At 39.1% G+C, this 16406-nt stretch overlaps 1 protein-coding gene across 2 annotated transcripts in view; it reads right to left on the bottom strand.

Annotated features, from left to right (window-relative positions):
* LOC150089303 (high affinity nerve growth factor receptor-like) overlaps positions 1-16406 on the bottom strand; it is a 306611-nt gene that overhangs the window by 17179 nt on the left and 273026 nt on the right. For both annotated transcript variants that reach the window (XM_090368482.1, XM_090368483.1), the window contains one exon: positions 678-836. In XM_090368482.1, coding sequence (XP_090224608.1) covers positions 678-836 — 159 coding nt within the window. The remainder of the gene's footprint in view (positions 1-677; positions 837-16406) is intronic.

The following is a 16406-nucleotide window of genomic DNA, read 5'->3' as shown; positions in this document are numbered from 1 at the left end:
TCCACGGTGTGGAGTAAATAATGTGACTCATCCGACCAGCACAATTTCCTCCAGTTTCTAACTTCCAACTTTCATGCTCTTTGCACCAGGCGAGTCTTTATGCCGATGAACGCCGATGGTTAGGAGAGGATGCAGTAGGGGTTGGTTGTCTGCTGGTTTAGCTCATACGTGCGAGTGTGCGACGCATGATCATGCCAGATATTGTTTCAGGTTGGCCCATGTTGTATTGGGTAGTCAACTTTTCAACAGTGCTGCGCCTGTTCGCTTGTACGAGTCGTCGGACCCGGCGCTCACCTCTAACGTCAACCTTTCGCTGACCTTTGCAGTTTTTTCCTCGGGTCGTTGTTTGACCATTTTGTTGCCGGTCCTGGTACACTCTAACTACGGCGACTCTCGAACAGCCCACCAGTTCAGCCGTTTGGGAAATCGAGGCACCAGCTCGTCGAGCACCCACAGTCTGTCCTTTATCAAAGTACGATGAATCCTTCCCTTTACCCATCACGCTTGGAATTTTACTGCCTACTGAACCACTCATACTTTATCTATGCTACGTAGGTCGACTAACTCCCACTCTCGTTCCTCACGTGGTCAACGGGTCGCATTCAGTTTTCATAGGGGTGGTCATAATTCAGTAATCGTTCAGTGTATATTTAATTTCCTGAAATAACCATACTCACCTCGTGGTTGGAGAGTTCATACCATGGTTGTTTTCCGAAAGTGAAAATCTCCCACAAAACAACTCCATAACTCCAAATATCGGATTCGATGGTGAACTTACGATAGAGTATACTCTCTGGAGGCATCCATCTGATGGGCAACATGGTGTGCCTACCGACCTAATTAAAAAAAAAAAAAAAACAGAAATACTGATCAAAATGTTTTATATTAATTAAATATAATGTAATATATTTGATATATATATCAAATATATCACATTAGTCAAATTCATTACTTACACTAAGCTATTTCATTGCGTAAACTTATTCTTGCTGGTAAAAAAAATAACGAAGTTATCATCGTATTCTCTTGGGGAATGAACAAATCTGGCCATACAGATACCTCGAAAATAACTGCAACAGTTTCACGATACATGCATTCAATAAAACATTTTAAAGATAGCGTATAGTCATTACAATATTTAATTGTAATGTAGCATTTATTAAATATAGCATTATAAGGAAAGCAAAGAAATCATTCCTTTCAAGAAATGTAATAGTTCAAAAGTAATATTTGCAATCAATTTGTGCATGGCATAAGTTTGGTTCGCGACAATCGTTATGAAGGACATACTCATGCACGTGAACAGTGTGAAGAAGATTTGTTTTTGAAAAAGAAAATAATGCAATTCATATTAAAATCCTTTTAATCAGCGGAAGTAACATATATATTTGCATTTTTGGCTTAAAAATAAATATGATTTTTTTATAAACAAACTCCGGGCTTCTTTAATTTTAAAATTTTTTATTTAAGTACTCTATAAGTGCTGCCTCCATCAGCTCTCGTTTGCTCCCAACTAGCGGCAGCCATCAGAACGACCCAAAAGCAAGTGAAGGGAAGCTGGTGCACTAAATGTGTGCGAAGGAAAGCATTATAGAAGATAGAGAAGATTCCAACCCCAGAAGGTTTGGGGGAGGAGGCAACTCGTGGACTGAATCTACCAGCGTCTGCAAATCCCAATTCTAGATAACTAGAGATCAGTAGGAACAGAAAGGGGTATGAATACTTCGGTGAGATAGCAAAGTGAAAGCAATTTTTTTTAATTTTTTATTTAAGTACTCTATAAGTGCTGCCTCCATCAGGGGGAACTCGTCCTGATCCATTCCTTGAAAACCACGGGTCAGCAAGATTCCACGCCGTAATCAGGTTGCTGGTGAGCACATATTATGTGCTCACCAGCAACCTGATCAACTGTGTCCACTCAGTTATATCTGACATTGTTCCTCAATCCCATCTGACCGCACGCTGTACCTGGTATAATAGCGAACTAATACATAAAATTAAATCCAAAGAATTCCATAGAATTCCATTAAATCCCTAGAAACAAGTATAAGCAATCGGGTGACAGTCAATACTATGAAATATTCAGCTAACTCCGCAAAGAAGTGAAAACGATCATATTAAACTCTTACAATATGTATACAGAGTCAGTTCAGGATAGTCTGCTTACTCACAGAGATATCAAACCATTCTGGAATTACATGAAGCATAAGAATATAACCAGTAGAAAGTTACAACTCCATAACGCAGATGGAATTCTGTTATCGGACGAATTCAGTATTGCTCAAGAGTTTGCCAAACATTTTTCCAGAATTCGAACAAATGATACATTGAGATCTGCCACATTTCCTGACTTCACACCTGTTAAAAATGATATCCTCATTAACCTCTTTATCACTGATGAAGATTTAAATTCGGCATTAAAAAGCATGAGAAATGACTATACTAGAGGCCCAGATGACATTCCAGGCTTATTTTGGAAAATGACTGTCACTACCTTAAAACCCCTCATACTGCGGATCTTCAACTTGTCTCTCAGGCTGGGGATGTATCCTAAGCACTTTAAGCAGGTCAATATAGTTCCTATTTTCAAAAAAAAAAAAAAGATGATAAAAATCATGTAACTGATTACAGACCCATAACCTTGCAAAACAGCTTGGCTAAACTCTTCGACACAGCAGTATACAAACATCTCTTCGAATTCTTCAGGCCTTTTGTTGATCAGAATCAACATGGTTTCTGCAGTGGCAAGTCAGTAGTCACAAATTTACTTCCTTTCTGGCAATACACCTCTGAAGCTCTTGATAACCACATTCAAGTTGATGCAGTCTACACAGACATATCTAAGGCATTTGATAAAGTCCCGCACCAACAACTTCTGGAAAAACTTAAGCTGTATGGTATCCGTGAGCTTTTGCTGTCATGGCTAAGCAGCTATATTACACATCGTCCCTTGAGCGTTATCATCAATCAAGTGAACTCAGACTGTTTTATACCACTAAGTGGAGTACCACAAGGCTCCCCCTTAGGTCCTCTTCTCTTCATTGTTTTCGTAAATGATCTTCCGTCTTTCATCTACACCTCCAATGTTCAAGTTGCTCTCTATGCAGATGATCTTAAGATCTACTCAGCAGTGAAGGAGATTACCGATTCTCAACAGCTTCAATGTGCTCTCAATAAATTCTCTCTGTGGCTATCTCTGAATGGCTTGTCTGCTAACTACTCGAGGTGCAAAGTAATCTCTTTCTCATCCGGCAGATCTCCACAACTAATAAATACGGAGTACAGTATTAACTCTGTGATCATCGAAAGGTGTGATCAAGTTAATGACTTGGGGATTCTCTTCTCCAGCAGTGCTAAATTCGATGCTCATGTCCTTAAAATCACCAGCAAAGCATTCAAAACACTGGAATTCATCAAACGAACACATACAAGTTCAAAAACTACAGATATGCGGTATCATTAATAAAACTATTGTTCTGCCAATCCTTGAATCCAGTTCACCCATCTGGAATCCTCACACAAAGACTTTAACTAACAAAATTGAAGCAGTCCAAAAACTTTTTTTGTCCGTTACCTAACGTACCGCAATCCTCTATTCTATCATTCAGTGTATTATGAATCGCTGTGTGATTACTTCATCTGAGGCCTCTGTGCACCAGAAGAGTTACTGTTGACATCACCCTTCTAGCCAAAGTAATCACTGGAACTTATGAAGCATCTGATATCCTTAGCAAAATCAACTCCAATGCTCTTTGTAGACAGGTCAGGAACCTTACACCGTTTTGCCTTGACTCTGCCACCACGGACTTTATGACTCTCTCATTGACTTCTTTGACAACTTCCAATCACTGATGAATTCCATCCACAAGTCTGCCTCTTCTCTTAAACTGCAAAGTGACTAGATTTGATCTAATTATTGTAGTTTATTAGTATTATGTGTTTTATTATTTTTCTACTCTCTAACTGATTAATTATTACTTGTTTTACAGGTAACTTAACTTAATGCAATCCTCTTTTGTACATATGATTTTAATGTTTGAATCTATATCAATCTTCCTGTTGGATTTCATATTATTGTTATTATATTTATTGTTCTGATCTCAGATACACTGTTAATGGTTACCTGTTGTGTATCTTGTTATTAATAAAAATAAAAAAAAATAAAAAATAAAATATTAGCATCATTCACCCCTAGCGAGCTCGGGTTCACTAAACCTGGGAAGTTATCCCCGTTACGATTCCACCACTGGGGCATCCTAGGGGTAGAAAATAAACTGTGGAATGGAGTTCACAGTCTTAAGGATATAGTCATACCTGTGAGAGATATGATGGCACAGACATTACTCGATTAACGGTCTCTGCCATCATGCTGGTGCTCTCTGAATAGTAAAGACTTCCTTGTAAATGGTAATAAAGTGGCGGAAGCAATCCGGTTGGAACCAGTGTATACGTATATCTCAGTGACTATTCCTTTAATAGAAGAATCCCATCTCTCCTGATACTTCTGGTGGAGGATATTCCAGAGTGTGGCCTTTCCTGTTTTGGATTGCGACAGTCGTTATGAGTGTGGTGTGCTGAAAGACAGCAGGAATGTTTCTACATTAGCCTGAGCCAGGTTTCCTGAAGATAGCCTAATAAAAAAAAACTGCTATATTAAGGAATCTCAAAGAATTACATCTTCTACCCATGTGGACTATGTTTATAATGTGTATGTATTCTTGTTCGATTTGCTTGTTTGCTAGACAAAAAAAACCGAATTACTGGCCTTGTCTGACATCTACTAATTCAGCTTCTAAGTGAAAAAAGCTCATAACAGTTCTTCGCATCATTCACAGGATTCACATCCAGAGATTTTCTACCCGGTATAGGGAGGAGGGTGATTATAACCACTGTGATTCCCTCGAAGACTGACGATAACCTAGACGTCGGGGGGAAAATTAACTATTACAACCCAAACACTATGCCACTATGCTATGGCATGGGCCATAGCATAGTGGCATAGTGTTTGGGTTGCGGGACGCCAGAGGTGGTTTCCCACAACTGCGCCTTATTATTATTATTGCTTTTATATTATTTCTCCCTGATTGGGGTTTCCACCTCGTGACGGATATTGCTACCACGTACACAGGGTGGTTGTTGTTGTTGTTATTTCTGGTGTTACTGTTGGTTGAGGAACTCTGACTATCCTACAGGTGTTTAGTATTGCGATTTTCTGGAGTTCCTTGTAGGTGTTCGCTGGGAGACCTATTGCTGCTATGGTCTTTGGCACCATACCTGTAGTTGATATGATGATCGGGATGGTCTTTACTTGTTCCATATGCCACATCTCTTTGACTCCTGTTTTAGGTTCGTGTACTTCCTGATTTTTTCCCCATTGGTTTGCTGCCGGTTGCCAGTGTTGGGTACCGCTATGTCAATCAGATAGGTAGTCTTTTCCTTCTTATCCACAAGGGTTAGATCCGGTCTGTTGTGCGGGATTATCCTATCCGTTATTATAGCGAGGTACCAGTACAGCTTGTGGGTTGGGGTCTCTAGTACTGCCTGTGGTTCATACTTGTATTATTATTATTATTATGATTATTATTATTATTATTATTATTATTATTATTATCAGCTTAGTCATCAAACACCACTGTATTGAAAATATCTAAGATGGTGGCTACATCCAAAATAACAAATTATTAACATAGAATAAAATATCGGAAAATACAAAAGTAAATAACAAAAAAAAATTACATAGATACAGTCATTAGCACAATGAATTGAGTCTCATAGTAATTCTGTTGAACGGTATTCGTCACTCCTTTTACAATATTTTGAAGATGCTATTTAGTGTTCTATACAGATTAGAGTTCACAGGCGCTAAAAATCTCTTGTTATGATAACTCTTCATTCCTGAATATATTTCTTCATTAAATTTGTAGTTTGGTATACATTTCCGCTGTAATGAGCTTCCTATAGATTTTGTCACGGCAGAATCTGTTTGGGTCGGTTTGAAGTCCCTAAAGAGCTCCAGAGTATTAGCGGGAAACAGTCGCCTTAATCCCTCCGTGTTATGAAGGGAGCTACGAGGACTATGAAATAGTCGAGCCTGGCACCAGGGCGAGGCCTGATCACCAGGTTTTCGATTTGAGGAGCATCCAAAACTCCCAGTCAGACGTTGTGCCATAGTGGAGATATTACGTAAGGAGACCATCTGAATACACAAGTTTGCATATAGTATGGCTTAAGATATGGTAAAGGGCTTCCCGGCAATCCTATTCAACCACCGGAACGCCCAGTATTCCAGGCTGAAAAGCTTCTTAATATTGGTATTAGGGCAGAGGACCAAATAATTGAGGCAGAGAGGGATAGGGAACAACAGATCTTTGGATGTACTGTGTCACTAGTTGCTGGTTTCAAATCCCAGTTATCTTGCCTGTCTTACAGGCCAGATCGCAGCTAAAGTTTTTATTCTGGTGTTCTGAAAATGCCTTTTAACGGCGAGGCCCTCGTCCCACGTCACTCCTGGGTCAGTGTATGAGCTGACTTTAGCATTACATTAGGCCTATGGTGCAAGAAAGCAAGCTTATACAGCATCAAATTCTCCCCAGTAACTGGGTTTTTTTCGTCCAGCAAAACAGGCAAATCGACCATAGAACATACGCAATTTACAGACACAAATACGGGTTAATGTATTTAATTACGGGCAACCCTAAAATAATAATATTAATAATAATATACAGCATCAAACAAACAAAAAAAAACACTACCCATTTCACCCATCCATTCGCTCCAAATGTTTGTCTAGTTTTGCCTTGAATTTATTTAAGCTGTCAACTTCTACAACGACAGATGGAAGTTTGTTCCAACAATCACCCACCCGCTGGCACAAGTTACGACTTTCTTAACCTGTGCTCTATTTATAGATAACTCAGTTTGATTCTTAATCTTCTTATTAGTTATTGTCAGTTGTGCTGACTTCTCATAGTTTAGCCATAAACCTATTTTAACTAAATATAAATGCAGTTCATAAAGCTTTTGTATTGGCGTGGATATGGACGTCGGTCATAAGGGCTCCTTCGTTTGACACAACAAAATATTTTAAATCGTCTGTGTAAGAGATAAAATTCTGATTCTGCGCTATAAATGGTTCCAAGGTTGCAGAGAGCAAGAACGCTGATAAAACATATCCCTGTGGTATGCCCCAAGTGAGGGTATATTCTGCACGAAACTCTTGATGTTTTACAATTAGGTACGATTCAAAATAGTTTTGATAATTTGTAATAGTTTGCATTCAATGCGGAAATAAACTTTAATATATTTTCGAGTGCGGGTAATGATACTTTATCAAAAGCTGCCTTTATGTCAAGAAATACGATATCAATTTTAGTCTTTTCATTTAAAGCTTGTTGCACTCTGAAGAGGGGCTCCAACGAATTAGTTGTAGTGGATCTTCTTTGTACTACGGTATGGAGGTAGAGAGGCCTGTGCGCAAAGCACTGTTGGGTTTAATGCAGACAAGATGGCTTTTTCAAAGAGTTTTAACAGAGAACAACTGATTGATATGGGCCGAATGTCTGAAGGGTCTTTAGGGTTCTTTTTTCGCACCGGCCTTACAAAGTAAGTAGTGATTCCATTTTCGGGGAGGAACTCTATCCGCACCGGCCTTACAAAGTAGTGATTCCATCTCCGGGGAGGAACTCAATCTTTCAGGATGTTTCGGAATATGTGTACCAACACATCCACAATATAAACACTGCATACTGTGGAACCCGTCGGGGCCACAATATAGGACCCGACGGGTTCCACAATATATGGAACCCGTCGGGGCCGATCGTAGATTTGTTAGGCAAGGAGTTAATAGCATTGATGAGATCTCTCTCTAGAAATAGTGACGTTGTATAAACCATTCCACAAACGCCACCTCTCGCTAAAATATGTTGTACCATATCCTCCGGTTGATATTCTTGCCCATTCCTAGCTTTACCTTCAACTGGCAACCTTTCACAGCACTCCTTAGCCCAGTGTTTGAATGTGGGTTTTCCATTTAAAATTTAGTAGCCTTTTTTGCTTACGATTCTTTTTCAATGTCGAAGTTTTCTAATAACCTTTTCGTTGCGTGTCGTTTCTTTTTCAAGAAAACGGCTGTTTTTACGTTATAGTCCATGAGATATTCATTGAATCCTGAATTTTTCCATTTCCTATAAGTCTTATGCTTGGCCACGACGCCTGTTTTAAATAGTCGTTGACCCATGGTTTAGTTTTGTCGATGATTTTTACCTCTTTCGAAGCACCCAGCTCAGTAATAAATAAGAGCTCTTTCTCAACCAAGTTGGTAGCTTCTTTCACTGGTTTATTGTATAAAGCAGTCCAGTACTCAGATGTTTTAAAATAATCTCAGGTATATTTTCTTGGTTTCGCAAGTTTGCTCATCGATGCGTTGCTCACCTGCAGTATGGGACAGGGAAATTCCACAACGAATTGGGTTGTGATCCAACTGTAGTAATAGTAAAGGCATGTGATGTAAGAAACAAGCTTATATAGCATCACCCAAAAAAAAAAAAAAAAAAAAAAAAAACATTTCGCACATTTGTTCTCTCTAAAAGTTTGTCCAGTTTCTCCTTGAATTTATTTAAGCTATCGACTTCCACAACGACAGACGGAAGTTTGGCTGGTTGCAAATTTAAAGGCAAATTTCCGCACATTTATTCTACAGCGGTCTTTCATCAATTTTAATTTATGCCCTAATCTGAGCAAGAGGAAGAATCCCATCAGAATTGAGCCTGCTCAACCCATTCAAGGCTTTATACACCTCAATCACATCACCTACTAGAACTTAAGCCTTTCTTGGTAAGAGAACCCCTTTGTATAATTTGGACAATAGAGGGAAACATGATTACTCGTCTCTGTTTCCCCACACTCATACAAGTCAGAGGGGACTAAGCCAAACCGGTTCAGCCTGGACCTCAATTTATGTCCCATGAGAAGGAAACACGCACTCATACTAAATTGTAGCCAAGGCTGCAATTTAAAATTTACTGTTGAGATGGAGGGCAGAAACACAAACGTCTTCCTGTCTTTATCAGAACAAATCCATCTGTCTTGCCAAATGTTCATAAGTTCATTATGTATTCTCCACCTCTCAGTAGCCATCTGATGAAAATTGAATGTGCCTCCCCCACCAGACACAACCGGATGCCCAAAACCTCAGTGGAAAGACTTCTTTGCAGACAATATTTCAACCCTGCTCTTATTACCAGCAGGTTATCAAGAAATTTTCCCGAAATGACCTGCAAGGTATCGGTAGCCAAAGGCCGCCGTAGCCTAGTGGTCAGGCACGTGGGTGCATAAGTACACGTGCCTTGAGTGACCAGGGTTCAAGCCCATGACTGCTGAATACGGTGCTGGTTCTTGTATTCTGTCTATCTTGTGAACTCCTCTGACCGTTTGGTCGTCCCGGAGTAAGTACAGGGTGTTTCAGTTAAACGTTTCAGAACTTCTAAGAGGGGTAGGGTACATCCTGACAACTCGAAATCATATAGCAATGTGGGGTCGGAAATGCTTTCTTGAAGTGGTGTTGTACACAGAAGCACCATAAAGAAAAGAGACCGTAAGTGAGAAATCGTTTTAATAATACATGAAAAGAAGCAAAAGGTACATGGATTAAAGTAAGTGTTCGAAGTTTCTTCCACGGGCTACAATGCACGCCTCACATCTCCGACGCATGGACATCCGAACATTCTGGAATACTCCAGGCGAATTTCGAATTTCTTCGGCAGCTACTGCGATTCTTGCAACCAGCTCCTCAGCATTGTCAACAGGGGTGTCATAAACTAGCGATTTCATATGACCCCAGAAATAAAAATCAAGACATGATAGGTCGGGTGACCGAGCAGGCCAACGTACGGGACCACCACGTCCCGTGCGTTGGCCTGCGAGATCACCTCATCGGACCTTACCTGTTACCGTGTCGACTAACCGGACCTATCTACTTGATCTTTCTGCAGCAAGTATTGCCACAACTTTTGAGAGATGAACAGATTTCTGCATCGACGCAACAGACAATGTGGTTCCAACACGATGGAGCCCCTGCCCATTATAGCGGAGATGTTCGTAACTACCTGGATGTCACATTTGGTCAACAGTGGATCGGACGTGGTGGTCCCGTGCGTTGGCCTGCTCGGTCACCCGACCTATCATGTCTTGATTTTTATTTCTGGGGTCATATGAAATCGCTAGTTTATGACACCCCTGTTGACAATGCTGAGGAGCTGGTTGCAAGAATCGCAGTAGCTGCCGAAGAAATTCGAAATTCGCCTGGAGTATTCCAGAATGTTCGGATGTCCATGCGTCGGAGATGTGAGGCGTGCATTGTAGCCCGTGGAAGAAACTTCGAACACTTACTTTAATCCATGTTCCTTTTGTTTCTTTTCATGTATTATTAAAACGATTTCTCACTTACGGTCTCGCTTCTTTATGGTGCTTCTGTGTACAACACCGCTTCAGGAAAGCATTTCCGACCCCACATTGCTATATGATTTCGAGTTGTCAGGATGTACCCTACCCCTCTTAGAAGTTCTGAAACGTTTAACTGAAACACCCTGTATAAACAGAAAATTTATTTTTATTTAAATTTACGGCAGGCCCTGGCCTGATCACCCTCATTCTAATGCAAGGTTCAGAGGCATACCTTAGAATGGGAACAAAACACATTCATACAGTATATTTAAGGCGCGACTTTTTATGCCCCATTTAACTCTAACAACTCTTCAGGGTTTGGCATATAATGGTTTAACTTTTGTTATCAAATATTTACGTGTTCTGTCATAAAGAGACGCTCCTCCAATTGCAACCCCAGATACCTGACACTAGAAACATTCCTCAAAGAGACACCTCTACTCCTAATGACGGGTGGCCTAGTATGCTTAGCCTACCCCCTCAATAACAAAAATCACGGGTTCTTCCTTAGAAATAGCGAGTTTGTGAAAGGCACTCCGGCTTGCTTAAAACTGTACTACTTTGTCTTCAATCTCTTTTCTGCAGTCGCCCGACACAATTAAAACCAGATCATCAGTGTAGGTGACAGCCGTAGCGTCTTCCAAGTCATCCTCAAGAAACTCATCAAGAACCAGTGACCAAATATAGGGGACAACCTCGCTGGATATATATCATATGATATTTGCTCAAAATGTGAACTAACCAGAACAATGCGGTCCAAAAATAATCCTTCAAGGTGTTATATAAATTTCAGGGACATAGAGTGGCTCTAGTCCTGCAGAGGATACTTCCTCAACACAGGGTATCGAACGCGCCCTTAAAGTCCACGAACAAACCAAAGACATATCGCCCAGAGTTATTACGGACAGTGTCCATAAATTGTCGTTTGACATCTTCAGTCGATCTGCCCTTTTTTGTTATCAAATATAATCATCAATTAAAAATAAATCTGACAAGATCTGCAGACAGACCAAGACCAGGTTGTCATTTCATCCACTCCCACCTTATGAACACTATACATAACATCGCGAACAATAACGTTATCAGTAACAATTTTATATATTGTACTCGAGGGATCTGCATTACCAGCCAACTCCACAAAGTAATGCCAAGCAGATTCTTTACATTTCTTAATTTCCCTGGAAAGAAATTGATCACAGATAAAAGATATTTGAATCTATCATTGAACTTTGCTATTAACGCTCCAGTGCCGCTCACAGCCGTTCGTAATCGTTTAAATCGATGTTTCAGAGGTCTATGTAGCGTACAAGCAGCTTGTGAGTGAAGCCACGATATAATATTAGTAGGCATGCTTTTAGTGGTATTCTGGAAGGCAACTCGACCCGCAAGGCTCCTTGGCATTGCGGGTGAGTAATGAGCGGTGTCCAGTTGTTCATTCTTTACAAATTGACACTAAAAATAGTTTAAACACAGTATACATAAATTTCCAGACAGTAGAGATCATACAAAAATTGTTTAGTGTGTAAACAATGCCAGGTTAGTAGCATCCTGAAATGTAGCACACACCCGAAAGCGCCCCAGCTTTGTGTTGTGCGGTTTGTTCATTACAAACTACAGTCGAACTTGGTTATAACGAGCACGGAAATAACGAAATCACGGAAATAACGAAATCACGGCTGTAACGAGCAAAAAGCCATAATGATTTTAATTGACGAATACTCCCATCAATCGCTCACTGTTATAACGAGCGTACTACGTGGATATACCGTACAAAATTTGGTAACAATGCAAACATTCGTAATTGCTCGGATAGTCGAAAAATCCCAAAACCCAATTCTTGGAATAGACAAAAATGAAAAAGGGCGACTTAGCTTTAATGACCACCCGCACCGCATCGGATTAGCAGCCGGTTTTTGACCTTGTTCTTTCGGGGCAAGGTCAAAAACCGGTATGGGGTCAATACAATAGCGCATTGGTATTCCGCTTGTCGCATTACCCTATTTACAGATTGTCCTGTATTCACTGTTCACTGAACCATAAATTTCTTTCGGGAATTCTAAGGACTTTGTATACGGTAAAGTGATCATTTTATTTAAAATATCACTTTGCGAAAGTGAACTTTTGGACTACGAAAGTGTCCCTCGATTCGCGAAAAAGTCGAAATTATTCGTGAATTAGAACGAGGTGCAAAAAAAAAGGTTGAAATGTGTAAAACGTTGTTTGTCTTCAACAGTAATTGCCAGTGTTGAAGAATAAACATGTTTACATATAGGCACTGGAAAAAGAACGTAACCGAAATAATAAAATTTAGAAAGTGCGAGGTTACAAACGCCGATTAAGCATTGCTTCAATGGTTCCCTACACAAAGAAGCGCTGGATTTTCATTAGAGGGTCCGATCTTGAAGGCCCAAGCGGAAAAATTTGCTAAACAATTTGGACGCAACGATTTTGTAAGTAACAACGATTGGCTAGATCGATTTAAAAACCAGATACAAGCACATTAATACAAATAATATTAAGTATATACTAATATTATTTTTCTCTCTAATATTTCTTTTGTTTCTCGAATCTATCTTTTTATCAAGTTATTGAGAATTCAAAAAAATAGGAGGTAGAATTAACTCATCACTGATATAGTGAGTAACGGTTATAACTTGCAAATTTTGTCGGTCTGTTGATGCTCGTTATAACCAAGTTCGGCTAGTTTAAACACAGTATTGTAAATAATTCAACTATAGAAATCATACAAAAATTTAATAAAGAAAATAATAATTTACAATTGGCTCAATTGGCCTTGAATGCAGTACTTTCTGTACTTTCGCAGCATTCATTGATCAATGAATGCTGCGAAAGTACAGAAAAAAAAAACTATATCCCTGCAGCTGATTTGTTGAGTCTTGAATTGTAAGTTCGAGTTCTTCAATCAATGCGAAAGGACGGCATTTTTTCATAAAATCAATTAAATAATCTGATTCGCTTAAGGTACGCCATCGTACCCCATTTTAACACACACTTGACCTTTGGGTTGCCAGGCAGGCACTTTACCCACCCGGCTAGCCCGGTCGGCACACATGTCTGTGTGCCACACAACACTTCCAAATGGTTGCTGTTGCTGCTTGCACGAGAAATTAGCGTAGAAATGCCGTCGATGTCATCTTCAACAACTTTACCTTCAAGCGAAAAACGAACAACATCATTGCTTACTGCTACTTGACAAGAGCCACCAAGAATGAAGTCTTCTTTTCGACCATCATGAATACGGCATTTCAGTGTAGTCAGGTGCAACTTCATTACGTCCCAGACATCAGCAGATAAAGAAATAACCTCACGATGCAATTCTATTGAGTTCTTTGGATCAAATTCACTAAGCGAAATGCGGAATCGAACTCCTCTTGACAACATAAATTGCGAACTTACACGAGCTGTAGAGAAAACAAAATCAAGTCAGTCAGTATATATAAAAGAGATCGGATAGGATATTGATTGTGTAGGTCACCCAGAAAATTATATATACTTTCTCCTGGAAAACGACCAATCAAAACACTGCAAACATCCAATCAGATGGGAATAAAATGTAGTTGGTGTCTCTCAGACAATTAAAAACCAATGTGGAAATGAACTTGCCTGGGCTTGTTAATCTAAAAAGCATCTTTTTCCAACCCCTTCTGTAATTACGGTCATATCCGGTAGATAGCAACATCTAGTGGATTGCTAGCAATACTGGAAGAAATGCAGCAAAACTGCAGCATCAGATCAGGTTTATGAATTGTTAATCGAGGAAAAATACTGCTAATAACTCAAGTAAACAGTTTGACCTGTGTTTAAAAACATGGTGAGGGGTCCCATATCGGAGATAATGACTTCTTATCAAATCTTCAAGACTTTTTGTCATCGTCATAAGACCAGCAGAATAACAAAATACTTTAAAAAGATAGCAGTAGATACGGTCATCGACCGTATCTCCTGTCCCATTACGTCACTTGACTGGTTGAACCACTTTGTTCAATTAAGATAAGAACAACGCTTGGTCCGGCAACATATAGTCATTCTGCATCCTGGATTTTTGATTGTCTGCCATTGTCTACTGATAAGCCTCCCCAGCACCTCCCAAACGTGGCAGCACCAGGAGGAGGCCCGTGTATATAGCTAGATTTTAACTTAATATACTGTGAACTAATGATTACTTCTGTATTTCCAAAACAGATAATGCATTTTGTCTTACATGCCTTGAGAAATAAATTTGAAGACGTTTAATGTCAAAAGACATTATAAAACACGGCACAGAGACTATTTTTTATTGCAAGGAGATGCACTTGCGAACAAAATAAATCCTTTAAAAAGAACAATCTGTTCACAAAAAAGTTCCTTTAAAAACATGAAAGAAGAAACCAAATCAATACCAATATCAGCACATCGTCGGTTTACGCTATGACATCAGCCTCGACATACGTAGTTTTGTTTTATAAACTCATCAAGTACGATACACCAGGCCCGAGGATCGATCACCGAGCCCCGGGGACAACCTCTAACAACATTTCTTTCAATTTTTGTATATGCTGTTCTGACAACAACCTTTCATTCACAAAAATACTGCTTAAATACTGAAAACATTTTATATATTCCTGAGTGTCTGACATTTTATATATTCAGTCCCTCGTATTCCTGAGTGTTCAGCGTCTTCTGTAGATTTTCCTTTTCTATAACCATGTTGGTTTTCAGAAGACATATTTTTCTCGATATACATAACCATGACTCTGCTAATACATAGCCGTTCATACGTTTTTGCTATTACCGATAACAAAGCAATTGGACGGTATGCTCCAGGCACACTCGCCATTTTATTTGGACTCTTTATAATCAATCTTAACAGCGCCGTCCTCCAGACCAGGTAAAAGGAACCACGTTCCAAACATTTATTAAACATATCTATCGATACAATTGGCCTTAACTGAAAGGTTCTCTTCAAGGCCCGGCGATTGGTCGTCCTTGGCCCCTGCAATCTCTTCTGAGACTTCATTGTACAGAAATAGTTGTTCTACATTCCAAGCATACGAAGCATTGCCGGCGAAGATATTCCGCTGTACCTCAGAGTACTCAATTTCTAACTCCGGAAACAGCTCGTCCAGAAGCATCCTAGTGGATTCATGGTAGTTTAAAGTATTTATATTTCTACCACTCACAGTATATTTCTACCACTCACATTAACTTTATCATGATAGATATTACAGTCCATTTCAATTCTTTGAATATGAGTTTGCAAGAGAAAGGAAAATTTGATATCAGAAAATTTGATATCAGTAATCAATATCAAATGGTAAAAATGTCTCAATAACTTCAATAAAAAAAATCAATGAGGCCCTCAACCTTTTACAGGAAGAATTTTCGAAACGATTCAAGGATTTTCATGACCACCAAATGGAAATCCAGTTATTCCAAAACCACTTCAACGTATCCCCAGAAGAAATTTCTGGAATTTTATCAGTTGGAAAAATTGACTTGTAAGCCCACGGTACATTGAAAACTATGAATTCACCTTTAGAATTTTATCGAAGTCTTCCTGATGAATATAAGTTTTAAAAAAATGCTGCAGGTATATTCTCAATTTTTGGCAGTATATCAAACATTTTCAAAAATAAAATTAATGAAATCCAAGCTTAGGTTAAGATAACCGATGAACATATGCGTAAAATTTTTCGATTTCTATAACTAACATGGAAGTAGATATTGTTAAGCTTGCCAAGAAGATTCAATCTCAACTATCTCATTAAGGTCTGTAACTTTATATTTCTTGTATTTTTACTTTTAATAACATTAAAAAAATAATCCATTTACTAAAATTAATCCATATGGATTTATATATGTTCACAATTTCAATATATGGCCATCTAATAAATTTGGCTCTTCGATATGGTCTTGTCATGCTAAATTGTTGGAGACCACAAAAACAATTTATATTCATTTTTGTT

The sequence above is a fragment of the Mastigoproctus giganteus genome, chromosome 2 (genome assembly GCF_048544385.1).
Source record: "Mastigoproctus giganteus isolate SK-2022 chromosome 2, ASM4854438v1, whole genome shotgun sequence".
Lineage (NCBI taxonomy): Eukaryota > Metazoa > Arthropoda > Arachnida > Uropygi > Thelyphonidae > Mastigoproctus > Mastigoproctus giganteus.
The sequence above is the reverse complement of the archived record's forward strand: the minus strand, read 5'-3'. Positions and strand labels throughout refer to the sequence as shown.